The sequence below is a fragment of the Nicrophorus vespilloides genome, unplaced genomic scaffold (assembly GCF_001412225.1).
Source record: "Nicrophorus vespilloides isolate i.1.1-1 unplaced genomic scaffold, Nicve_v1.0, whole genome shotgun sequence".
Taxonomy (NCBI): Eukaryota; Metazoa; Arthropoda; class Insecta; order Coleoptera; family Silphidae; genus Nicrophorus; species Nicrophorus vespilloides.
The window spans coordinates 99,380-126,685 of NW_017098790.1; the positions used below are offsets into that span (position 1 = coordinate 99,380).

Below are 27,306 nucleotides of genomic sequence, written 5' to 3' on the forward strand. Positions count from 1 at the left end.
CCGAAATAATGTTAACAAAGGTGTAAAAATATGCTAAAATAACATTTTATTAATGTTTAGTGAAAATAATCTTGATTTATGAACAAGTATTTTTATAATTACTCTTTTTACTACTGAAATCGAAGCAATTCGTTAATCGAGGTATAACTGTATTGTTTAAAGTTTTTTTATATGATAAAAAATGATGATAGGACTTAGCATAATCGTCAATGACTCATCATAAATATGAAAAATAATATCAAAATTTAATTCTCTAAACATATTTTAGATATCAAAAGGTAAATAATGAGATAACTAAAATAATTCAAATTTAGAACTATAACATAATTTACACATAAATACTCAATAAGAATTGTTTGTTAATAAAATTACATAATTATATTATAAATGAATGAAGTTTCGAGTTAAAAGTAATTTCCAATACAAAATCTAAGTTGATTTTTCAAGGTTTATTTATGAATTTATATTATTTTGATGTTTTTATCTATTTATCTTGGTTTTTAATTTATGAATCTTCACTTCTCCTTGCTACAATTTATATTTCTTCATGTATACACTCTGGCCAATAAATAATCGTAATTATTATTTAAAAAATATCCAAAATTTCAATTATTTAAGACAAAAATATTGCTAATATATGTTAATAATAAAATTATAGAATTTAATTTAACAAATAAAAAGGTAATGAAAAGAGTGCGTAAAATGATTCATAAATGTCAGTTATCAGGGTGATTAGTTAACGAACATTATAGTTTCAAAAACGATCGAATTGTTCGTTAACTAATCCTCAGAAGTGACTTAAGCTACATAACACCATTAGCGTTAGCTCCGAACATACGTTTGTTGTCCAAACAAATAAATCTTTTGCGAAAACTCCGATTTGTCCACTCTCCGATTTGTTCGCAGATGGAATTGTTCATTAACCGATCACCACTATAGTATGTAAACATGACCTACAATGTAACCAATTTTACTGCCATCAGACACAAGTTAACTTTGTTGAGTTACAATAGTTGCATGACAAAGCAGAACACCGGTAAAACAAAACACTACAAAAAAAGAACAGTGACTAAACAGAACATCGGAAAAATATTAAAGTTCAAGCAAAATAGAAATAAACAGATAACAAGCCCTTTGGCCAGCCTATAAATATATACATATATATATTTTTTTTATTTTATGTTAGAATTTATATATTTATATGTAAAGAATGTACTTTTTTTTCCTTATGTATTAATGTTTGGCCAATAAATTATTATTATTACAGATAACAAAGATTGAATATAACACTCAATATAAATTTATGTATTTAGATGTGTTATCTATATAAGTTTAATATTGTTTCCCGATTTATATTTTGTAATTTGTTCTCTTTTGGCGTGTTATTTTTGTTATTGCTATGGTTTGTCCGGTCACCAGTTACATTATTAGTTGTGTCTCATATCACGCATAATATTGTTTTAACATAAAATATTTGATCAAAATAAAGAAATATAAAGAATATAGCTTTACTGAATCAAAAAATGAGTAGTTACGTGAGTTCCATTAACATAATTCATTTGAAATGTAGGTCTTTGGAAACAGCAGCGGTCGAACATGTTGCGCTGGGCGGAGGTCAGGGGTGAAAACCATCCTCCTCGATAAATAATTATTACACTGGACACAATGCCGGAACAAAATTTAATTCAGAATTATCGATCGCCCACACAAAATGCGTCCTACTTCATTATTTAAAAAAATTATTTAAATTAATAAATAACACCCATTAACTTGATTACAGTGTGCTTCGGCATTAAATAAATAATAGAAAAAAGGATAGTAAAGTTTCAATTAATATAGTTCTGTTTCCATGTTTCAGTAAGTAGTAAGTTTAATTAGAAATAGTCCTTGGAATTAAAGCAATATCCAAAACCCAATTGAAATTGTCTTACGTGTTCGCAATTTTTATACCCAAAAAGAGAAGAAAAAAAACAAACCGGCGTTTGGTAGCAGGAAGAGAGAAATAGCCAACCGTAAATGGAATCCCAAGACGACGTTGGTGCGTTTATATATATATTGTTGTTTTTCTCTCCTTTTTTTCTAGGATTACAGGATTAAATTCTTCGACCGTCATGTCCTTTGTGTTGTTGCTAATTCGAAATTGCACACAGTTGAGGTGAATATCAAAGCGTTTTTTAACGTGCAAAGAGCTGAAACGCCAATTTCAGCGAAAGTGTGTTATGCAATGCACGAGTTTATTTAACTAGCTCTCAGATTTTGATGTACTAATAACTTACACGTTTCATTAAACAAACTTATGTAAATCAAAAATTCAAAACGTTAATCTTTGCACGCACGTTGATTGCTTGGAAACCATAAATCTCGTGTTCTATTTTTATAACGTTACTTAGGTAAAAGTGAACTTATAGCAAAAGTTTTATATTTAATTTTTTTATTAAGTATTCCAATGAATACTTACTTCAAAAAAAATATTTATAATTCAGTTAATAATTTACTTTTATAATTATACACTTTAACGAAATCAATATTTTTTTTATTTTCTAAGAATGTTTCTAATGCAAAAAATCTAAATTGTATTAGAATTACATACAGTAAGACTTTGTTAAATGCTTTAGATGTGTTTCTGAAGACAGAGCGCTAAACGAAACAGCGTTTTGGAGGTCATTTTAACAGATAGCAAATAGGGAAACGGGAACACGCAACCAAAAATAATCAAATTTTACTTTAATTTTAAGTTGAATTTATATTAATTTGCATTATAATATATGTTTTATATAACATAAATATTTGCACACAGAAATATTAAGTTTATTTCTGTGATGAAGGTCCTGGCTCTTCTGATATTTTTGGCGATAAAATCATCTAGAGCCATTTCTCGCTTTCTTTTTCTTTCATTAATCAAATGTTGGTAGCAGGCGATAGCACCCAAAACTCGTCTTATTACTTTTGTACTCTTGTCAAAATTTGGATCATTCGCTACATTTTGATCAACGATTTCGGTTATCGTTTCTAAACTTTTTCTAAGAAAATCTGTAGCAATTTCTTATGGTTCATCGTCTTCAGAATCACTATTTTTCTTGTTCTTCCAGTTCTTGAAGGTCGTCGATGGTAAGGTCCTCACAAAAAAACCTGCAGTAACTCCTAATATCCTGCTCATCAACATCTCAAACAAGCATATATTCTGGGAAAGCACGTGTTCGGGAATAATCGTATTATATACGAATCAATGAAATGCCGCGATAAATTAAATTTTGAGCTTTTTAAGGTTTCCAGCTAACCGCGTTATAGCAAATCAGCATTAATCGAGGCAGCGCTAAACGAGTTCTTACTGTACATGGTTAGGTGTCGCTCATCCATGTACTATCCGAGATATACGTTGCTTAACTTTCGTAAGTTATCAAATGTCAAGATCCTATAGACTTCAACCATAACAAGCAATTGTTATATAAAGGTAAACAAATTGTATTATTCTATTTTATAATAGAAATTTAATTGTCACTACATAATAAATACTGTCATTAATATCACATTTCTTGAAATTGTAATTGAAAAAAGACGGTTTTAAATTTATACTTTATAGATAATTTATTTCCAACGTAGTAAAATCACGAAAAGTATAAAAAATTATACTAGTGTTTTTTTTAAGAATATTTCATTTTACGACTCTTTTTTCGGTAAAGTTCACACGTGTCGTAAAACGAAACATAAAGAAAAAGGAACTCAAATAATGTTTAATACTTTTTTTTAAAAAGAATGTTAAAATTATAAAGTTAATTAAAATAAATCTCATTGTATATAAATTAATGTTCACAGCAATACCTCGCATAGTCCGGGTATTTGGTTCCGCCAATATTATGGACTGTTTGAAACCGGATTAATTAAGATCCGAAAAATGAAGCGCACAAATAAATGACTTTACTATGTAATGAAAAAAAACCGATCAAATAATTTTGAAGTTTTGAAGCCACAGTATGCGAGGCATTTCTGTATCTTTAAAATATTATTACATTTTATAAATTTGGAACTCTATTATTTCTACAAATTTGAAAACAAACTTATTTTTCAATTATGTAAGAGAAATTTAAAAATAATAACGTAACGTTCGCGAAAAAGCTGCGGTCAATAACCTATTTTATTTGTATTTTTACATATGCAATAAATTCTAGTTATCTCCACAGTACAATTCATTAACTCTCTGAAAATAAACTACTTCCGTATCCATTGAATTTCTATTTTTATATATAATACACTACATTCACTCTGCATTCGGGGATTGAAGTATATTGAATTTAGCGTAATCCGAGTTATGTCACAGTTGGCAGAAGTCAGCGTAAAATAATGTGTTGGAAAAATCAATTGGCAAAATGCGGTAATGGAACAAGAAAAAAATCCCTTTTTATTGGAAGTAATAAAAAAGGAGTAAAATATTTATTACAATTGGTTACCTAAATCGGAAATCATGGCTTTTGTCCGGAATAGTTTACTTTTCAACTTAATTGTTTGCGTTTATACATGAATGACTTGATATACGACTTTAATTCCATAAATGTGGGGATTTAGTTCTTCAAATGCTCGAGTCATAAGTATTAGAGGAGAATCAACGTCGGTTTTAGTAAATGTTAAACAATGGTTGAATGGAAGAATTAACCAACAGTATGGGACGATTTAAAAAGGATCACAACCGACAAGCTTTATTTATTTTGCGGTAATTTATTAAAAAAATAAATAGTTTATTGGTATTAATGCCAAAATTGGAGCTTATTATCTTTTTGCTTTTTTAGATAGATTGCTTTATGAAATAAATGATTGTTCATGTGATTTAAAAACTAAGCTTCATTATTTTGAAAGATTTAAAAAAAATGTTTGCTGAAATTTATATTAGCGAAACAATTATTATATTAACTGTAATGATGAAATTCCATGCGTAGAAAGATTACCATGACTAGAGATTACAAAAATAAACTTATTTTTTGTTGTAACTATTACTAAAATTAGTTGGATGCATTTTTTATTTAGATATAAAAAGTAACAAATTGTTGTATTAACTGTATTGAAGGAATTCACAACATAGGACGATTCAAAAGGATCATTACTGAAGTTTTGTAGAAGATGTTAAAAAAATAATTAATGCTATTTTTACTTAAATTGAACTAGTAAAAAAAATTTGTATTAACTATATTGAGGGAATGCACAACATAGGACGATTAAAAATAATTATGACTAAAGTTTACTGAAATAAGCTTATTTTTTGTTATAACTATTACAGAAATGAGTTTCGTACAATTTTTATTTAGATAGAAAAAGTAACAAATTGTTGTATTAATTGTATTGAAGGAATACACAACATGTGACGATTCAAAAGAATCATGACTAAAGATTTCTGAAATAATCTTATCATTACTGAAGTTTTGTATAAGATGTTAAAAAAATAGTTAATCATATTTTTACTTACATTGCAATAGTAAGAAAATGTTGTATTAACTATATTGAAGAAATGCACAACATAGTACGATTAAAAAGGAACAAGTTTACTGAAATATGCTTATTTTTTGTTGTAACTATTACAAAAGTTAGTGTGATGCAATTTTTATTTACATGGAAAAAGTAAAAAAAAATGTTGTATGAACTGTATTGAAGAAATGAACAACATGTGATGATTCAAAAGGATTATGACTAAAGATTTCTGAAATAATCTTATTTTTGTTGTATCTATTACAAAAAAATAGTTTAATGCAATTTTTATTTAGATAGAATAAGTAACAAATTGATCTATAACTGTATTAAGGAAATGCACAACATAGGGCTATTCAAAAGGATCAAGACTGTGAAATAAGTTTAATGTTTGTGGTAACTATTAAAAACATTATTTTTTTACATTTTTCTATTTAGAATGGAACTGTAACAAATTGTTGTATAATATTATCTGTATTGATGGTATACACAGCTTAGGACTATTAAGAAGGATTATGACTAAATATTAATGAAATAAGCTTAATTTTTGTGATAATTATTTATATAGTTTAACAGTAACAAATTGTTATATTAACTGTATTGATGGAATACAACTAAAGATGACTTAGAAAGATTATGTCTGAACGTTCGTTGTATTTTTCTATTTAGATCTAAACAGTAACTAATTAAGAGTTCATTAATTGCGGATCATGTAAAACAGTCACAAACTAAGTTTAATCAACTAAGTTTTATATCATTTTTATTTAAATTCGAAGAGAAATTATTGCTTTTTTTTAATATCAATTAGATTGAGTTAACTATATTTGAAACTTTTATGTTTAGACCACGTTAATATTATTATTTTAAAAAAAATAAATTGTTATAAATAATTTTAAAAAAAATCAATATTGAATCACGACCGAAATTTACTATTTTTGGTAGCTGGTTATTAAAAAAAAATAATGTATGCATTTTTTTTATAAAGATTAAATTATAATGCAGAAACAAATTACAGGAATTAATTAACTGTTGTGATGGAATGCATCGATATTAATGTGGAGCATTTATAAAAAGAAAATGTGTTGCTGCGTTGAAGATGAAAGCGGTTTGTACTAGTTCCGTGTTTAATTCAATCCAATTTAGGAGGTATGCAATGACAGAGAAAATGTTTTTTTCTGCTCTTATGAAATATAACCAAGGTTGCTACTAAATTTAAAAATAACATAATTTATATTTTAATTCGTCTAATTTTATTGTTTTCTTATATAATTATTAAATTTTCATAAATAATAATTTTAATTAATTATCTACATAATATTTTTACTGATGATATATTTATCTAATGTTTCATATACTTTTACTAAAGATTTGATTGGAAGTTGTGGCAAGAGAAGAATGGACTTCCTATTTCTTTTATGAAAGTTTATTCCATGTATGCAAAACCACATCCTAATTTTAATTAGAATTTAGGTTTTTTATATAAAAATTATAAAAAAACTATATAAAAGTAATAATTTTAATAATTTTCTTCCGTACAATATTTTTTTTATGTATATAAAAGTTTTTATTGGTGCTAATAGAAAAATGCACTCAGTGTCCAATTGTTTCTGAGTGATTAATGAAAGTTTATTGCATGTATTAAAAATTTAAATATATTTTTCAATTTTGTTTATTTTTTATATAAATTTATTATAAAAAAACTATATAAAAAAATAATCTAATTATGTTTCTTACTTATCATATATTTTTTTCTAATAAATGTAATATAAATTTAAGTTTATATTGGATGTGGTTCCAAGAGAAGAGGCCAATCATTGCCCAATTGTTTCTAAGTGCTTGTTGAAAGCAATCTCTTAATTCACACGTTATTTATTCAATGATCGTTGGGCCCCACAAATTGGTCACCTCGGTCTACATTCTTTTCGGGCAATCGATGCGAATTGCTTCTACAACTTACTTGATCCTAGCTCACTTAAATCTCCACGGAAACAAACACACTGAACAAACAACACTTTCCTTTTTTTCTATTGGTACACACAAAACGTTTACAATTTATTCACACTGAAATATTCCCATAGTTTTTTTTTTTGTTATTTCATTTTATGTATTTTTTTTGTCGGGATGCACGACGACGGGATGAACTTGGTGGAAAAGTTTTGGTAGCGCGAGCGCGACTGATCATCTGGTAGCTCGCACAGTTTTGGAGCGTCGCGACGGCTGTTCGCAATCCACTGACGCCCCCGTGCGTATGCCGCGACGCCGATTTTCTTGACCGGACTTCTCTCACGCACAGACCATTCCATTGATGCTCCCAATTCTCTGCTTCGTGTTATTTTCTTTCTACTTTTTTTTTGCGCTCTCCGTATTCTTCTCGCACTTTGTAGGCTCATCTACTTACACTTCACTATCCTGGAGTTAATGGTGATCACGAAGCCTCCAGACTGGAGGCTGGATGCGACCTTTGATCATTAACACTTTAAGCATAGGGCAGAACGGTTATGGCCAAAATAATCACACGACTTTATTGCCTAGAAACGCTCCCCAGACTTTAATAATTATATAATAGGAGTGTGCTAGTACACAACATAAAGACATACATACGCGCAAAAAATATACAAATTACAGAAATTTATTTATATTAAAAAGACTATAAATCTACAATTTATTATACACATAAGTATAATAAATTATAGTTTTAATACTTACAACGAGAAACGTTTAATCAATTTAATTTATTGTTCGAAAAAAAAATCTTCATTTATAATTTACAATTTCTATAACAATTTTGTATACAAAACTTCTCTTATTTTAATTACAAAAGTTATTAATTCTTTCGACCAGTCCTTTGCCTTGTTTAAAAAAAAAAATAAAAATGTTAATTGCTTAAAAAAAATGTATGCAATAAAATATAAGATAATAATAAATTCGTAATTAAAGTATGACTCAGAATGTTTATGGCAAAATATAATGATGCGATTTTATTGTATTGTGTGGTCCGCGAGCCGCATTTGGCCGCCGGAGAGATTTTAAAGGCCCGAAAATACAATTCGATTATATAATTCTTGTAAATACTTTGTTCATAGTTTTAGAATCATAGGCTGTGCTCATATTCGCGACTGCTAATGAATGAAAAAGAGATAGATGGGAGTTTGTCATTGTATGCTTACATAGTGGAACTACGCTTAACGAGCAAAATAAATTGTAAGATAAACTTGCTTAACAACCGACGTTTCGCATAACGAGTGACGATGAGAAGAGAAGTCCCTGATTGTGCGCCTGCTACATTATTTATAAAACTTATTTTTTTGTTGTCATCTTTGTGAAAAAAATAATAACACATGCACGTCTCTGATTAAAAAGACAAAGAATAAAAATAACGCATTATTGCATTTTATATTAATTTATATGGTAAAAATTGTTTCACTATACGAGTAAAAATCCGAAAATTTTGTAACGGATTATGCTCGTTAAGCGAGGTTCTACTGTATTAGTTTATGTACTTGAAAAAAATGACTTCTAAAATGGAAATGTTATTAAAAATTTACGATTTTTTACAGCATATTGAAACATGTACAATATGCCTGTACGCCGTAAGAAAAGCGCGCAATGACAAAATCGCGTGTATGTCAAAAACGGTATGTTAGTAAGCTAAGGCACAAGAGTTTTACTGTGCACTTTTGTTTCTGCGCTTTATTACCGGGTAACCCTAAAAAATATATATAAACCAACGTAAAATATTTTAAATTAAAATATTATACATATTTAGTGACCATTATTTATTATAATAATTTATTAATGTTGATAAATTACTCGTAAAATGGAAATATTATTATGTAAATAATTATAATGCATTGTTTTTCGGAGACTTTGATGTTGTGGACACATTATTATAAAATTATTTAAATCATTATAAATAATTAAAATAATAATATTTATTTATTATTTTTATTCAATTTTGACCAAAATAATAATATAATTCATGAAAAATTAAATTTAAAAAAATGATGTAATCCGAGTTATGTTATAATTGTTATTAGCGACTGTCAAAATGCAGCAATAAGTGAACGAAGCGTAAAATATTTATTATACAAATTGACAAGAAACTTAAAAAAGGATCAAATTTCTTCATAATGAACAACTTCCTTCAGAATGTTGCAAAACAAAGTTATCATAAAACTTAGTACAATTTTATAATACAACATTTTATATATTTCTCATATTTTCCACTCGAAAAATTACCGGAAGCTTTTTTATTTGAACATAAAAGTGCATCTAATAAATAATTCAAACTTTTTCAAGTAATTTCATATTTTATTTTATTAATCTTTTCTTTAAAGTTTATTTTGGTTTCAACATTAAATCTCAAACCAAATTTTATTAGAATAATATTTCACTACTAAAAAAATAATATAGTAGAATACAATTTTATAATGATAATATTTAAATATTTGCATTCAGCAAAAATAAAAATAAATTGGAAATCTTAACAAGAAAATGGAATTATTTCTATTAGAAAAATATTATTATTATCCACAATGTTTTCGTTAATTATCAACAATTGTTTCTTACATAAACTTGTTCAGGTGGTATTCAATAGTAATATTTACCAAATGTTTTGTTATACAAATTTAACCTTCAAACACATTAATGGATATAATGTAATGCGTATAATTGTAGACGCATTTTAATTTAGTTAATATAAATGTAGAAAATATACAAATTAACATTCTAAATTTGGTATAATAATGTTATATGTATTCACACATTATATAATACGAACGTTCATATTTCTTCGTTTATTAGGAAGTTATTAATATTTAGCCATTAGCTCAATTTGTCCAATCTATTTTCTTATAACTCTTATTTATTTATCAAAACAAAATCATATCAAGTTAGAATAAAAGAAAGGTATTTCAAAATTTAGTATTTCAATTACAAAAGTTAGTCTTGTATAGTTTATTTAAATCCAATATAATTATATATATTTTATAATGATTTCTTAGTATTAATTTAATTATCATTAGTGACAATTAACACATACACAAAATTATAAATGTATATACCAAATCAGATCTGATCTGATTACAAGTAATCGGCAATACCTCACTTAGTACGGCTTCGACTAGTGCGGATTCACTATAGTACGGTTTGAAAACAACCGCATCATAAGAGGTATTGCTGCATTTGCATCTTCAATTTGTAAAAATAATGTGTTCTTGTATATTTGGTTGCCAGTACTTATACAAATTTAAATATAAGTTTATTAATGTTACTGCATTTCATATTTAAAGTATACATATTAATCATTCCTAATATACATTTAAAAACGTTTCTAAAAACCTGGGTTTTAATATATTTGAAGTATTATAGTGATTTGTCCATTTATAAATTAATTATACATTATTAATTAAATAAACTACAATAACATTGACTATCATAAAGAAATAGTTTAATTATATCACAATTAATATATCAATTAAATTGAGCTTTATTATCATTATAAAGTTACAAATAGAGGTGATATTAATTTTATATTTGCCTGTTACTACTGGCGCACTCTGTATTGGAATGTTTAAAGTTAACTTTATCAATTTGCTAAAAAAAATAATAAACATTTTTACTAAAATAAACAACATTATCAATTTCCTATATATTCGGTTCATAAACACGCCTGTTCTAGTGTGGTATTTAATAATAATCGACTGGATACAAAATTACAATTTTCTAACCTACAGCTGTACAACTGGCAGCTGTCAAAAACATAAGGTTGAGGTAAAAATCTCGTGGAATTTTCATCAGATGTGCTTCGTGTGTTAATAGAAGACAAGCATTTGATTTTTTGATACCTTTTTCAAATGTGATAGCAACTTTAGAGAGTATTTACTGAACTAAGTTTTTAACTATTTAGAAATATCGACATGAGCGACGCAATAAAATTCAGGAAGATGAATGGAATCGAGGGAAAAGCGCCGTTCCTGATCGGCGTTGCTGGAGGAACCGCCAGTGGAAAGGTACGTTTTATCGATCTCGAGTATATCTTGTACTTATCACATGTTATTTTTAGAGTACAGTATGCAAAAGGATCATGGAGAAGCTGGGACAAGTTGATATGGACCAGACTCAAAGGCAGGTGGTGTGCATATCACAGGACAGCTTTTACAGAGAGCTTACAGCTGCTGAGATTGTAAAGGCTGGCCAAGGCTTATTCAACTTTGACCATCCAAATGCTTTTGATGAGGGTCTCATGGAGAGGACTCTGAATGACATATTGGCTGGCAAGAAGTGTGAGGTCCCAGTCTATGATTTCAAAAACCACACCACGTAAATCAATTTGTAATTGTAACAATTTTATTGAAATATTGAAATGATTTCTTTTTCACAGGCGTAAAGATGAGACTATGACCATCTACCCAGCTGATGTTGTTTTGTTTGAGGGTATCTTGGTGTTCTTTTTTCCTCAAATTAGGAACTTGTTTCACATGAAGTTATTTGTTGACACTGATTCTGACACGCGTCTTGCTAGAAGAGGTATTTAATTATATACTTCATCTTAATTCAGATTACAAATTGATTTTTGTCTTTAGTGCCAAGAGATATCATTGAAAGAGGTAGAGATTTGGAGCAGGTTTTAAATCAATACATGAATTTCGTCAAGCCCGCATTTGAGGAGTTTTGCTCTCCGGTAATTAAATCAAACCGTATTTCTATCTTGACGATAAGTTGAAAATATTAACGATATTAACTAATCTTTTTCAGACTAAAAAGTTTGCTGATGTGATTATCCCGCGCGGAGCTGATAATACTGGTGAGTCGAGGGGGAAGAATTCGTTGACTCGTTTCATATCCATTTGCTTTTTGACATTAACTTTAACAAATTTTTCCGCAAACAAAAATTTCGCTTACTAACAATTTACGAATGATATATGCACATGGCTTCAGTATCATCAACTGATACAAAGAAACTTCTTGAAATGAATAGAGAGAACAAAAAAAATCTATTTACATGAATGTACATTGTACATATATACAATGTTCTGCTTGGTCTTATGGTCACTGCAAAAACATTACAGCCATTCTGTATTCCCTATGCACGTGGAAATTGACGGATGGATTCCTCTCCTCTTTATTTTAATTGTTCACATGATCAGGCATTTTCGTTTATTTATTTACTTTATTTCTATTATTATTTTGTTTGTTCAAGGCAAATCGCAAATGGAATCCAATTTACTGTTACTTTTTAAGATAATTAAGTTTAGATAATAGTAGTTTAGCAAGAATTCATGGAGTAATGTTTTATGTTGCAGTGGCTATAGACCTAATAGTCCATCACATCTGGGATATTTTGCACGGGAACTCGAACGGCGTAAGAATGGTGTCTGAAAACGGCTCTGCCACCAAAATCTCTCGATAAGATACTCGAGATACACTTGTTACCTAATATTCCACTAGCTGTGTACATGTTCTGAGTTTATGTTAAGAACGTTCTTTTGTATAAGGACCAAAAACGTAATTTGTTAATTATACCAAAACGGGCGAAAGAAGTTCAATTAAATGACCGCATAAGAGACTGGCAAAGCAATGCACACGAGGTAAATCGGTGGGAGGGAAAACAATACAAAAAAAAAATATATATAATAACAATGTGAATATATAAGAAACACTTAACTAATCGCAGCTATTATGGATTAGCAGCAAAGCCAAATATAATATATATATTTTATACAATAACCTTAATAATTTAAACTTTACTAAAAAATATTAACAATACAGGAATGAAAAAAAATATAATGACATAACGCACTATTGAATGCATTTAGGCGTGATCGACTTTGTAATTGAATGTATGTAGTTAAAAAGACGTTAGTGATTTGTATAGAATGTATGAAGAAGAAGAAAAAAAAAACGAGATTTAACACACCCTCTTTGTTGTATATTAATACTACATGTTTTTCTTTTCATGAGGAATTATTTTTTATTTTGGTATGTGTTTATATATGTATACAAATAAATTTGTTAATTTGTTTTCTTTCGACTTCTACGTTGGTTTCATGTATATCAAATGAAACCCGTTAATGTTCAGTGCTGTGAAATAATAATAAAAAAAAAAAGAATATGAAAGGTGAAGGGTTTCCTATTAACGATTAATAGACTGAACGATTTTTATCAGAGATTAACAGACTCGAAATTTGAACGTTACACTTTATAGCTGATATAAATTAAATTGAAGCCATGTGCCTCGAATCGTTAATTCATTGCCTGATTCCTTGATCCACTTGCGTTTCGTGCCATCAAATATCATTGATTGCTTTGCTGGTTGCAAATCGTAGTGTGTAGTCTCGAAATTGCATATTTACATGTCATTGTTTATTGAATGCAAGTCATCCACGTCAACATTTATATTTAGTATTAATATATAAAATATTATATATTAAATTGATTGTATGTGCATTATAATAGAGAAGTGAGCAACCGTTTCACTCGCCACTAATTTTACGATACATTAAAATCAATACCATGTATTATAGATATATCAATTTACATAATATTTATACTATTTAATATAAAATTACTATTTTTCCTATCTTTAGAACCATACAATATTTATAATAATATCCATTACAAAATGGAGCTATATTTTTTTTCGATAAACTTAGTAAAGATTAGCACTTTTAGTCTCTATTGTACATAACTCAGACCACTACATTTTTCACTAAACTTCCAAGGAAAATTATCTTGTAAATGTTTTAACAATTGATCATTATCAGTGTGAATATGTATAAAACAAACTGTAGTTTATCTGAACTACCATTCATCCCTTTTCTGAACACTATATAAAACTCCTATAATGCAGCGGTTTCCAAACTGGGAGGCGCGGACTATAGCCAGGGAAGGCGCCAACATTTTTTAATAAATATTAACAAATATTTTTCGGGAGGCGCCGAAAAAAAAATCGGGGAGGCGTAGTAGCATAAAGGTTGGAAACCGCTGCTATAATTGTGGTCATTGTGGAGTCTCAGTTGTAGGAATTAAATAATTCAATTGGTTTTACATAACTTTATTCGTTACTTTGTCTTTTGCTGAGACTATGCTCGTCTTAGGTTTTTATGAGACTGCTCATCATATTAAGGTTTTACTGAGACTCTGTCAGTTTTTGAAGGTTTTACTGAGACTAATTCTAAATACTTATTGTACTTACAAAGTTAATTCTTATTAATACGGGGTGGGAGTAGGGCTTGTATATATTGACGATTTAGCGTTCCCACGGGATTCGGCCGTGTTTATTAGAAGACCGGGACAAAATCCTATGCATTTGTTTATATGAAAAAGATGATCGATTACGATTGTACGTGTAACGATCATTATGTGTTTATAATAAGGACTTGAATTCTTAGTAAAGGTATAGGAGTATCGATGGGAATGTTTACCAACCGGGATCACGGTAGAGATTCATTTATGCTGATGTATATGTTTATATAATAATGCGACTAAGAGTCGGCCTGGATGTCTCTAGTTCGTTAATACACTATATTAATAATAACAATTATAATAATAATGTTTGGACACAACAATATAACGCGAAACAAAAATTGTGATAACTTTCTTATTAACGTGGTTCTTCTATAATGTTGTTTCTATAGAATACAACTTAATTAGTTCTAAAAATATTACAGAAAGAGACGTAAGAATCTGAAGTTCACATTAATAATAATTGATACATCTACTGAAACAATGACGGATTAAATCAACGAGGCCCCAAATCTTAAAAAGGGGCCACAAGAACTTTAATACGGTCCTTCATTGTTTTCACTATTGCCTAGGGCCCACAAAAGATATGAATTAGAAATATTTAGAGGGACAAAAAAAATAATTGCGCCTGGTCATATATATAGACGAAAATGTGAATGCTTGATAATATTAATTTGAATGTTGTTAAAAAGAGGACTTGGGTAAATAATTATAATTAGGTTTCCATAGAACGTGGTACGAATTAATTTGAATTGTACTAATTCTGATTTTCTTATAATGCAATTTACACATAACGCTGTAGTTTCCACATAACTTAGTGCAAATTAATCTCATTTGTACTAACTTGCATATAATGCGGTACCAATTAATTGCGTTGACTGTATCAAAAACATTCTATTATTTAATTAACATTTAACCTTGTATATTATTTTGTTTTTCAATGATAACATATTATTTTTATTTAAAATAGACTGCATAAAAAAATAATAGTTTAATAAAGAATGTGTGTAATAGTTCTGACAAAATTATATGCACTCGATATTTTGTATTTTCGATATAAACTTGTAATTGCCTTCACGAGGTTTTGAATTAAACCTTAATTTATAGTTTCTTATTAATATTCGAAGATTTCGTTCAATTATTTGTGCCCAAATCGATTTTCATATAACTTTAGTAAGTCAATTTTTCTTGTGTACATTTTTCAATTACAACATTCTTTCACATCTTCTTCTAAGGTTAATCCATGTTAATATTAAATATTTTTTGAGTACACTGGACAACAAAAATATCGCTTCATGGTAAACGTGCTAATTTAGATCAGTTTATTCCAATTTGCAGTTTTTTCAAGTTCATTGATCTTTTGCTGCGAGACACTTGCTGAGTTATATTTCAATGCTAATATTGTAGTTAATATGAATATCTTCCTATTTTATCATTATTTGTGGTTTAATTGATTTCCATAAATATCTTCTCTGACGGTCCAAGCAGATAAAATGAATGAAATAACACACTTAGCAATTTGTTGCTCAATTTATTATTTTTGTTGTACGTTGATGTTTAACAAACCTTGGTTTACAAATATAAATAGAATTTACTATCATCAGCGCTCATTCAACGTACATTCTATTATACGTACATAATTATTTAAGACCCTCTAAACCCAAAACTTGCTAAAAACAATATTATTCCAGTTACCGGTTAAATTAGGATTGGCGGTTGAGAAACGCTACGTTAAATTAACAAACATTCGTTCAAAAGTACATGTCAATTTCCGTCTTTGACTTATGTTCAATTAAATAATAATATTGAAGTCTGTTGGCGCCTGGATCAAAAGATGTGATACGAAAGTAGTGAGTTTGAAACTAAGATCAATTTAAAAACAATACTGAGGCTGTAATCGAAAAGGTGGCAGAAATAAGACCGTAATAACATTTAAACATGTACGCAGATACAAGCATGTGATGCCTGCATCCGATGAAAAGATGTACGTTCGTATAAACGTCAAGTATGTTCGTGCGAACGAAGGGATATAATAATCATATTTAATTAATTAGTTTACAGCAGTAGTACCGAAACTTTTTCGGTTTATGAGATTATAAGCAACTAATTATATACTATAGTTTCTAATGTATTGTATTGTTTCAGTGGCCATCGATCTGATTGTACAACACATCAAAGACTTCCTTACCAACCGGCAGGAAGAGATAATCGTGGAAACTGCGAGCAATAACTCAACGCCATCGCACGTTCGCCGCGCGGCCATCAACGAAGGAGGACAATTCAAAAGGCCGCACTAAGAAGTCTGTAGTTGTGGACGAAGCGCGCGCCTTACATTTTTAAGTATTATCATTCAAGAGAAATAAGAGGAAATAGTTTCAGAATTTAGTTACCGCAATACTCCCAAAGATCATCATCTCTATAAATCCAAGAATGCTTTCATCATGCTAGGCGTAAAACAGTCAAAACCAAAGTTTACATATAGTTTACGTATATGTATAGATTATATTTATTTATGCACAAATGTGTAAGGGGATCCACGGGATCCGAAAAAGTTTAACTTTTGTTTTCTACAGTTAGGATTGTTACGTATCAAAAGGAATATGCTTTTCTGAGTGTCGGTTATTTTTTTGTTTTGTCACGAGTTTATAATAATTACGGTTTACTATTTTTAGAGAGTTACGTTTTAACAAAACAAAAAATGATGGTTGTTATTGAGAGTTTTTAATGAGACGTTTAGAAGAAAAAGCAGAAAAAAAGAAATGAAATAAAATAAAAGAGAATATTTTTTATTAACTTAGATCATAATTATCTGTAAAAATTAAATTAGTATAGAAGGATAATTAACTTGCTGATTCACTGGTAATACAACTCAATATTCATGCCATCATGGATTTCATCTGGTTTTAAAGAGTTAAGGAAAAAAAGAAAGTAATAACAATCATTTGGAACACTGTGCTTTTACAATAGGCGTTAATATGTAGGACAGAATTGATATTCTCTAGGAACATGTTTGATCTCTCGTAATGCAATAATAAATAATATTAATAAAAAAGGATACAATCTTGAAGCTGTATGTGATCTTTGAATGTTGTGTACCATTTCTTGAGGACGATTTTGTCCCACTTTGTGCCAGTCTGAGCGGCGATTAACTTCTTCAAATCTCCTACTGTATCATCAGGGTTGCACTTCACCCTAACCTTCTTACCAAGACGATCGTTGCAGGTGATTTCCAACATCTTTACTGGTAATGCAATAAGTAATTAGTGGAAAGAACGTTAAAATTAAAAATGTCTTACCTTTTAATATCGAATTTAATAATTATTACGTTTAAGTTCGTTGGATGTAAATCGGAACAAATAAACAATTGCTCCTAACCTCAATAATTGACAACCAGCAATCTAGTTTAAAGGATAATTTAGGTAGATGGCGCCAATGTATTACAATTTATTAATAATTGGCGCTCAACTCTATTAATTCCTATTAGTAAAATTATTTTTTCTATATAATTTATCTTCTTTTCGTATAATAATAATATAAAACATATCCACTTCTTCACATTTTTTTTAAATATTTCTTAATTATTACCGAACGAAATTTGTTCTTAAAGGTTGTTCGTAAACCGAAACTGTTTCGAATATATACTTCTAAATCAGTAATTCATGTATAAAAATAATAATAATTTTTGACTTCAGCCTACCTATGTTTGTCGTAGACAACAATGATACCATATGGACTTAAAAAGTGTAATATTTTGGACTGAAAAACTTCGTTCAAGGCTGTTCGAAATCCGAAACTATTTTCCCAATAAGAATATATGTAAAATGGTTATAATCTATAAATTGTACGTTTATAAAAGTCATTCATTCATTAAATCGTATGCAAAAACAATAGCAATCATTACCTGACGTCAACATATCCAAGTTTGTCGTAGACAACAATGATACCATATGGATTTAAAAAGTGCATTATTTTATAGAAAACATCAACAAGAATCCAGTGCCGTCAATTATCTAAATTATATTTTAACAGTATACAATATGTAATCAAAATATAACGTATTGTAAATAAAAACTAAGTTCGGATCTGACAAAAACTGAATGAAAACAATAGCGAATACTGATAACGAGTTTTTTTCTCTCTAAATGTTCGAAATTCCGTCTGAGAATGATAGGATTCGAACGAAATCATCATAAATTTACATACGTTGTCCCACATTCGTATTCCATATAAAAAAAACAAATTTCACTTTCTTAAAACGAAAAATACAATATTGCTGGACATTAAAAAAAAAGTTGCACAGTTGTAAGCACGTTATCACATCCTTTCTGTTTATAGGTCATAAGCAAAGGTCATTTTTTTTTAGTTTTCCGTAAAACATACACGTATTAATTTATGATGCAGTCATTGATAACTTTGGAAAATACATTTTCATATTCAATGAAAATTGATATGACTTTCAATGAATATAAAAGTTAATATGCAATAAAATTGATTTTTATAAACAATTAATTAATACTATGAGAGTAATCAAAATTGAAAATAAGAAATTAAATTCTTTTTTTTTATTGTCTGTGAAATTGTAATTAAAAACCAATATTAATTAGATAATTGTTACAAAATAAAATATATATTATATAATTGTTCGTGGGATACCTGCAGTAATAATATTAGATTCAAAATGAAAGCTAAAAAATAAACAAATTTGCAATTCAAATATCTATAATTCTCGTATTTTACAAATTATTATATCATAATTTTCAATCATTTTTGGAATCATCAAAAGCTATATTATACGACGTAATCGCGTTGACCTTAAACCTAAAGATATTTTTTTTTGGCACATTTCGATTCTAAAAATATGAAAATTAGGAGAATAAAACAAGGACATTGTGCGTGTACAAATAGTGTTTTCAATTGATATTATTTTTGTGTTTTTTATTACATCTTTCTTTAATCTGAATTAAGTGTAAGTAAGTACAATGAGTAAAATTCAAATTGTAGATTCATGATATAACTACGTATGTTTCTGGTAGTTTCTTCTATAAAATTGTTTGGAAGTGTATAAATGTACAAATTTTATCCATCTTGTTAAGTGATTTATTGTAATATTTTCGATTAAAATTCTCATAATAATAAAAATGTACTAATAATTTTATAAAATGAAACTGTTCAGTTAAGCAGACTCAACCAATAAAGTTTTGATGAAATATTTGAAGTAGTAAAAACAATAGATTGTAATAAAAAAAAGAAAAAGGTAAATCAATGAAGCATTGAATGTAATGTGCCACATAATTTAGATACGTTATCTACATAGTCGTTTCGATGATCGTAAGATAAATTAGTTTAAATCCTGTTTCAAGGAACAAATAAATTGCGACTAGCGTGCTGAAGAAAAATACAAAAAGCTGTAAACATTCTTGTAGTTTGTATGAATGTACGTAAAATTGAAAGTAAAATATATGCTAAATTCACTGATAAGACGTAGTTAATCATTGGTATGCATATTATGTTTATAAATGCAGATAACAGATTTCGTATTTGAACATCTGCGATCTTTAATACTTTGGCTTTGTCATGTTCAATCAAAAAAATATTAATCATATTAGTATTTGCAATTTGATCTAAATGTAAATATAATTTTTGCACATAGTGTACCACCTTTTGAATATGCCTAGTGCGGTATTATTTTCAATTTCTAGATAATGTAGTGGAATGAGGAATTACCATTAAATTTGGTTGGTATGTCAAGAGATGAATCTTGATAGTTCATACCATCTGAGTTATCTGATTCAGTTGTCTAAAAAATTGTTAGATTTAGGAATTTATGGAGACTCAAAGAGTTAAAAAACAGTAACCAAATAGTATAGCAGTTAACGAAATGAAATCCGTGCATATCACATTCACCCTAAAAAAAGACACTTGTCCAACTGTAAGTCTTAATGGACAAGTTCTTCCCAAAGCAACCAGTAAATCAAACATACAAATTATACAAAAGTTTCAATCAAAATTCCTAAGAAATATTATTAGGGCTCCATGGTTCGTCAGTAATAAACAAATACACGAAGATCTTCATATAGATATGGTCGAGGATACAATACAAACATTTAGTAGTAGATACCAAGATAGACTGGAGTCACATACTAATGACTCGACAACAGTGAAACTGCAAACAGGCTGAAGCGTTGCAAACCACTAGATTAGGTATATAGATTTAAGTAATTATTAATGTTCAAATCATCGTAATGGTAACTATCCACCGGGAAAGATTACCTACCTAATGTCAACCGCGATCTTAAATTTACTCAATGTTAACATTGATAAACAGATAGTGAATGAAATTATACGATATAAAAAAATACTTATCGCTGTAGTTGTTTTTAGTACTTAGGGTTATTTTGAAACAATGTGAATCAACTGAAATATATAGTAACTTATTTTTTATAAATTGTCTAAAAGTTAAGTTATCGAAAATATAATATATACAATAATAACGTATTGTTTCCAAGCAAACACAAACACCCATGTTTTATTTTTACTGACCTTTTCAAAATTCTCTTCACTGGATTTTTTTTATAAATTTCTGTAGAAAAAAAGAAGAAAAATCTCACTACATATTACATACATATTAAACATAGTTAAGATTATTGATTATCTGACAGTTTATGATCTGACAGAACGGTTTTTTTTTGTGCAGTTTTAAAGTTTTAAAATAATATTGATAAAGTTTATCAAAAGACAAATCTATTGCCCGAAACAAATAATTTTCTTTAAATAGAACAAGCTAATAATTAATGATTTTTGCTTTTCTTACTATTTTATTTTTGATTAAATTTCACTATTCCATTATATTTTATAATTCAGATATATTTTCAATATTAAGCATTAATTTATATTTTGGAAGTAAATCCAAAACCGCAATATGTGAGGAATTGCTTTATATGAAAATTATTCTATGCAAATGTAATGAGATAAAATGTAGTTTACATTCTTGAACGTTAACGCAACCATTGCTACTTCGTTTTTTTATTTAACTTATGAAATTAAATTAGAATACAAAAGGGTCGTAATTATAGAGGACATGCCTAAACATATTTTAAGCGAAGTTTAAATAGAAAATTTTTATAACTTGAGTGTTTGTAAATATGCCTAAGAATAAAAAAATAACTGTAAAAATATACTAAATACAAGAATTTAAGTCTAACTTCTACGTTTGTTTTGCGAATAAATCAGTTGTAAATGTCAATGTCAGAATGTTCTTTAGATATTGTAATCATCATATTGATTATGATGTAAAGTTATTTGTTCTCGTTTTTATTTTCTTTTTAATCTGATTAAGAATCCTGCAGTATATCTAGATATAATGTCACAGGGAACTTTTAATAGAAATACTTTAAAACTTGTGTAGAGTACATCTATTGCGGTCTTTGTAAATATATAATTATTAGTGAACTTTTAACTTCAAATTTAAAGAAAATTTAAGGATTTAAGTATATCATCAAATTTATCCCTTAGGTTGCGAGGGTTAAAACTTGGGTATTTTGACTTTTAAATGTCAAAGTCTGAATGGGATAATAGATTGATGTTGGTGGAGTGTACAGCTCTGGCACTGTAAATAGTAGACGGACTTTTTTGAATTTTCCGCGTGCGCCCAATGAGCGGGCAGCCGCGGAAAACTGGAGCTCGGCTCTCTTTTGCGGATGGAATTTGGAAGATCCATCATCAAGTTTAACTTTCACTGAGAAGCCAACTTTCGAATGCATTCGAAATGAATTTTAATAACATTTGGGTGACGTGAACGGCGCTGCTCTCGCCGCCGCGCTTGTAACGTTGTACAGGATTGTACAGTCAGTGAAAAATCAAGTGTCTGCGTGGACTGTGGACTTAGAGCATTAGAGTCGAGAGTTGTAGCAGCGTTAGCAGTAGTCGTTCCAGTGTGTGTGTCGTGTTTTTCGAAGCCGATTGCGATCGAGTGTTGTCTACAGTCGTCGTCGATCCTCTGAAACGAAGTCGAAAAAGGATCCGAAACTGAATCTGAACGACCCTCCACGATGAACATCCCCAACGAGTACATCTCCAATGCAGAAGACATAGCCGATCAGGTGCGACAACGTCTCCCCCATACAACTTTTCATACAGACTTCAAATTCGAGAAAAATTCAAAACCTTAAATTGTCACGTCACCCGAAAAAAAAAAACGTCTGCTCCTCGCATAACGCCGAATTCTGAAATTGCACAAGCAACAGGTTCAACAATCACACAACCATAAGGATTTACAGACCCTCAAAAAATACCCCTTTTGTAGGTTATAATATCCCTTTAATTTATCCCATATGTCACAAAAATTTTGACAAATCTGGTAAACAGTTGACTCTCACTCAATGCCCCACTAACCTTAATTCATTTAAATTCCATCTTTACATGTAATTAATGAAAGTCCAACTATTACTTGATTTACATTTTAGAAAAACAATTTAATTAATATCTGCAATCAATTTATTTTTCAGGCTATTAGAAAAGGCAAACATGTACTACCTACCATTGCCAGATTATGTCTTATTTCCACATTCTTGGAAGATGGTTTGCGCATGTGGTTCCAGTGGTCTGAGCAGAGGGAGTACATGAACATGTCATGGGGATGCGGAGTGTTCCTTGCCACAGTTTTTGTTTTCATCAATTTGGTTGGCCAGTTGGGAGGATGTGTTATGGTCATTGTCAGATTCAAAGTTTCCATCGCCTGCAGCGTGCTCTTCTTCATCGTCGTCCTGCAAACCTTGGCCTACAGCATACTCTGGGATTTCCAGTTTCTCTTAAGGAATCTGGCACTTATCGGCGCTCTTCTCCTTGTTCTCGCTGAGAGCCATGCTGAAGCCAAGAGTCTTTTCGCAGGCGTCCCATCCCTGGGCGACAACAAACCTAAGAACTACATGCAATTGACTGGCAGAATTCTGTTGGCGTTCATGTTTATCACCATCATCCGATTGGAATTCAACTTCATTCAAGTAACTGACGTGAAACAATTATTAATTACTTTAAATTACATTTTGTTATTTTTAGCTCTTCATTAACTTGCTGGGAGCAGCTTTGATGGTTCTAGTCACAATTGGCTACAAGACGAAATTATCCGCACTGATTTTGGTGCTCTTGCTCACCTTGCTGAATTTCTACTACAACGCCTGGTGGTACATTCCCGAGTACAAGCCTTTAAGAGATTTCCTCAAATACGATTTCTTCCAAGTAAACAACATCATGAAACCCTATTCATATTATGTATTAATCATTGCTTTCATTTTAGACTCTCTCTGTAATTGGTGGACTCCTGATGATCGTAAATTTGGGACCCGGAGGCGTTTCTATGGACGAACACAAGAAACGTTGGTAATCCGCGTGTGTCATTCCTCCCTTTGGACATTTTAGTGTTTTACTTTGGGTCTTAAATGAAAACAATTATCATTATTACTATCTATTTTTTTTTTAATTTAAACGATTTTAAATAGTTACTAAATATCATATAACTGACTGAACAGGTATAACAGACAAGATTTGATTAAGCTTAAAACCCTTCCACTTCATCTATAGTATTCTTACAGAAAATTATAAAGCTACTATTATTATTATTTTTTGGATTGTCTTGTGCAATTTGTATTTAAAAGGAAAACAACATTTGTAAGCAATTTGCATTGTCTGAAAGTATATATTGTATAGCACAAATTTATTATTGACATGTTGTTTTCTTCGTAAACGAAGTGAGCATTTTTTTTTGTTAATTTTTTAATATGATAAATCAGATTTATATATTATATTTTTTAATTTCTCTTGTTATTATTTGTCTTTTCACATTTCAGTATGTATAATTTTTTTGATACATATTTATATATGGATATACATACAAAATTAGAAATGTATATTTTTCAAGATCGCAGTATTTTCCCGTGTACATTCTATTCTAATCGCTCATGTGTTTCGCCTTTCTATTGTTTGGGAAACTTATTGCTTTGTTGGAAGAAATATATTATTTTTTTACATAATGGTACATTTCCAAAGCACAGATTGTTCAATAAATTGTATCATATTTGCTTTGTTGTCGATGTATTATTATTATTATTTTTGACTTGCCGCGTCAACCTTTTTAATGGCTTGATTCGAAAATAATGACGCACTTGGCAACAGCATTACCAAAACATTTACGAACAAGGAATTTAATCTCACCATTCTTATTTTAACTCATAATTTGCGTTTTAACAAATCAAAACAAGAAAGTCACACATCGTAATTGCAGAAGTATAATCATTTTTATCAGTACGGCGAAAGTTATCAGTTTTCTGTAAATCAACTATAATGGTCTTCTTGTAAAGATTCCTTTCTAAACTGGAATGAAGTGAAAGACTACAATTCCAATCTTCCTACGACATACCTAAAATAATTGGAACACAAAATTAAATCTGACGTTTTACAAATTATGAACACAATTATACGCAGTAATGAAACCACTTATCAATAAAACAAAAACAGATTCACAGACATTCATAGATTCAGATAGTAACCATAACATACATCTAGATCAGGGCTCGGCAACCTGAGACTCCGGAGCCGTCTGCGGTTTTCTTAATGAGAAATTACGGACGCAGCTTCACAGTCAAAAAATAAACTCAACTAATCCATCTTGGGTTGATTCTGTACCAAATAATGTTAGAATGCTGATTAGGCACGAAAATAATTGAATTAAAATTCAAGTATACATATTTGACACCCATCCAACCACTTCCCCTCTTATCATCTACTTAACTTGTATCCCAAACAGTGTTAGCCCAGGTTAACGACCGACCGAAAATTCACTATTCTTTTTGTTTAAAGAGGCAATATCTTAAAAAATGATTCTTTGCATCAGAAAGGTTGCTACTAAAGATTATATGAGAAAGAAATGAACTCTGTTGAAGAATCTGTAAATATATGTATACTTCAAATGCCTGTCAAGGAGAGCTTAATAAGAATATGGGTATGGCAGTCATTTATGATCACGGTATAATCTAATACCATCTCATTTCTTCTGTATGGAATCTGCTCATCATTTTATATTTACTAGTTTTACGACCTTATGCACTACTCAATGGTACCTAGAAAATCAATACACTGTAGTTTCAAGTTGCATAAGCTAATTTGATTTCAGAACAAAAAGGTTTTTTTAAGATAATTCAGAAATATCTTTAAATGTTTTTGTATATGGATTTACAAAATTAGAAATATATTTTTTTAAGGAACTTATTACTTTATTGGAAGAAAAATGTGTGTTTATACATAATGATACACTTCCAAAGCGTCGATTATTATCAATAAATCGGATCAAATAAATATTTGCTAAACTTATAAAATCTTCTACTTTGGTTTATTCTCGACGAATTCTTTAACTTGTTGCGCTAATTTCTTGTAAACAATGGCTTCATTGCAGTTCGGTTTACCGATGATTATAGGTACACCTTTGTCGCTGCTACTGTTAATTTCCTTCTCTAAGGGTATATGCTGCAGAATCTGCGTCTCGAACTCTTCGGCGAGATCATCAACACCGTTACCAAACAATTGGATATTCGAGCGACAAGCAGGACACTTAATGCTGCTCATGTTTTCCACTATTCCAATAATGGGTATCTTCATTTTCTCAAACATTACACCGCCTCTTCGCGTGACTTGGATCGAAGCAGACTGAGGCGTCGTGACCAGAATTGCTCCAGTTATTGGCAAGTTCTGAAGAAGCGTTAAATGGGTATCTCCAGTGCCCGGAGGTGTATCTACTATCAAATAGTCTGTAGGACCCCATTCCACTTGCCTCATAAGACGCTCCAACGCCTGCATAACCATCAACCCTCTCCATATCAACGCTGCGTTTTCTGACATCAAGAACCCCATGGACATGCTAAAATCTATGCATTTAATCATTTGTTAGAATTCGCTCAGAGATTCAGACCAACCATTTAACGCCATAGTTAACTAATGGTTCCATTAAATTTTTATCATTGAGAATAGGAGTATCATCCAGGTTCATCATCAAAGGAACTGATGGACCAAACACATCAGCATCCAACAAACCTACATTCTTCTCAGGAAATTCCACCTTCATGGCAGCTGCCAGATTCACTAAGAAATAATCATTTAATTTAATAAGTTTGCACAAATAATAAAATATGAACCAGCAGTGGTTGATTTCCCAACACCCCCTTTTCCAGATGATACCAATATGATATCTTTGACATTTGGTATAGGTTTGAGCTTTGGCAGTCCCTTAGCCATCATCTGCGCCCTCCTCTTTTCCAAATCAGCCTTTTTGGCTTCATTGTGTGCGAGTCTATTAACCTAAAACAAAGATTTCCTACAATCAGTAACCTATAAAATCATTAGCATAAGAACAACAATAATATTTACATTTTTAATGATGTTTGAACAATTTCTGCTGAATTGTCTAAAAGTAGAATACATATTCGTTGTCGACGTCTTAAAATAACATTTATTTCGGCAGACCTTCAGACACTACAACTCATTTAAATGCAACTAACTATTACACAACTTTTATTTAACATCATTATATTAAAGATTACTCAATATATGTAAATAATACAACAA

General features: G+C 29.6%; 4 protein-coding genes and 1 long non-coding RNA gene across 10 annotated transcripts in view; 2 read left to right on the forward strand and 3 right to left on the reverse strand.

Annotated features, from left to right (window-relative positions):
* The window catches only part of LOC108563209, a 59,484-nt gene extending 51,543 nt beyond the window's left edge, over window positions 1–7,941 (reverse strand). The window contains exon 1 of the long non-coding RNA XR_001891085.1: window positions 7,409–7,941. This is a non-coding gene — a long non-coding RNA (uncharacterized LOC108563209). The remainder of the gene's footprint in view (window positions 1–7,408) is intronic.
* LOC108563206 (probable uridine-cytidine kinase) overlaps window positions 1–17,376 on the forward strand; it is a 32,116-nt gene extending 14,740 nt beyond the window's left edge. For 2 of the 5 annotated variants that reach the window (XM_017921821.1, XM_017921824.1), the window contains 6 exons: window positions 11,360–11,462; window positions 11,516–11,772; window positions 11,834–11,979; window positions 12,036–12,133; window positions 12,208–12,256; window positions 16,843–17,376. In XM_017921821.1, coding sequence (XP_017777310.1) covers window positions 11,360–11,462; window positions 11,516–11,772; window positions 11,834–11,979; window positions 12,036–12,133; window positions 12,208–12,256; window positions 16,843–16,994 — 805 coding nt within the window. In that variant the 3' untranslated portion in view covers window positions 16,995–17,376. Of the gene's footprint in view, window positions 1–11,094; window positions 11,463–11,515; window positions 11,773–11,833; window positions 11,980–12,035; window positions 12,134–12,207; window positions 12,257–12,755; window positions 13,392–16,842 lie in introns of those variants that run through there. The other 3 variants (XM_017921823.1, XM_017921825.1, XM_017921822.1) reach the window with 3 other exon arrangements.
* Window positions 17,377–17,462: 86 nt separating this feature from the next.
* LOC108563207 (ubiquitin-like protein 5) lies at window positions 17,463–18,111 on the reverse strand. Of its 2 annotated transcripts, none has more exons than XM_017921827.1 (3): window positions 17,994–18,111; window positions 17,756–17,933; window positions 17,463–17,594 (listed from the first exon to the last, which is right to left on the reverse strand). In XM_017921827.1, exons 2-3 carry the CDS (start codon window positions 17,931–17,933, stop codon window positions 17,551–17,553), a joined length of 222 nt encoding a protein of 73 aa, XP_017777316.1. In that variant the 5' UTR covers window positions 17,994–18,111; the 3' UTR covers window positions 17,463–17,550. The 2 variants fall into 2 exon arrangements, with proteins under 2 accessions (XP_017777316.1, XP_017777315.1); XM_017921826.1 differs by having other exon boundaries at window positions 17,756–17,938.
* A 4,419-nt stretch (window positions 18,112–22,530) lies between these two features.
* Window positions 22,531–24,499, forward strand: LOC108563210 (surfeit locus protein 4 homolog). The gene is made up of 4 exons (XM_017921828.1): window positions 22,531–22,796; window positions 23,202–23,696; window positions 23,752–23,931; window positions 23,990–24,499. Exons 1-4 carry the CDS (start codon window positions 22,746–22,748, stop codon window positions 24,074–24,076), a joined length of 813 nt encoding a protein of 270 aa, XP_017777317.1. The 5' UTR covers window positions 22,531–22,745; the 3' UTR covers window positions 24,077–24,499.
* A 1,440-nt stretch (window positions 24,500–25,939) lies between these two features.
* Window positions 25,940–27,293, reverse strand: LOC108563211 (iron-sulfur protein NUBPL). Its single transcript, XM_017921829.1, has 4 exons — window positions 27,109–27,293; window positions 26,877–27,039; window positions 26,658–26,823; window positions 25,940–26,602 (listed from the first exon to the last, which is right to left on the reverse strand). The coding sequence occupies exons 1-4, from the start codon at window positions 27,160–27,162 to the stop codon at window positions 26,068–26,070; spliced, it is 918 nt and encodes a 305-aa protein (XP_017777318.1). The 5' UTR covers window positions 27,163–27,293; the 3' UTR covers window positions 25,940–26,067.
* Window positions 27,294–27,306: the final 13 nt, after the last annotated feature.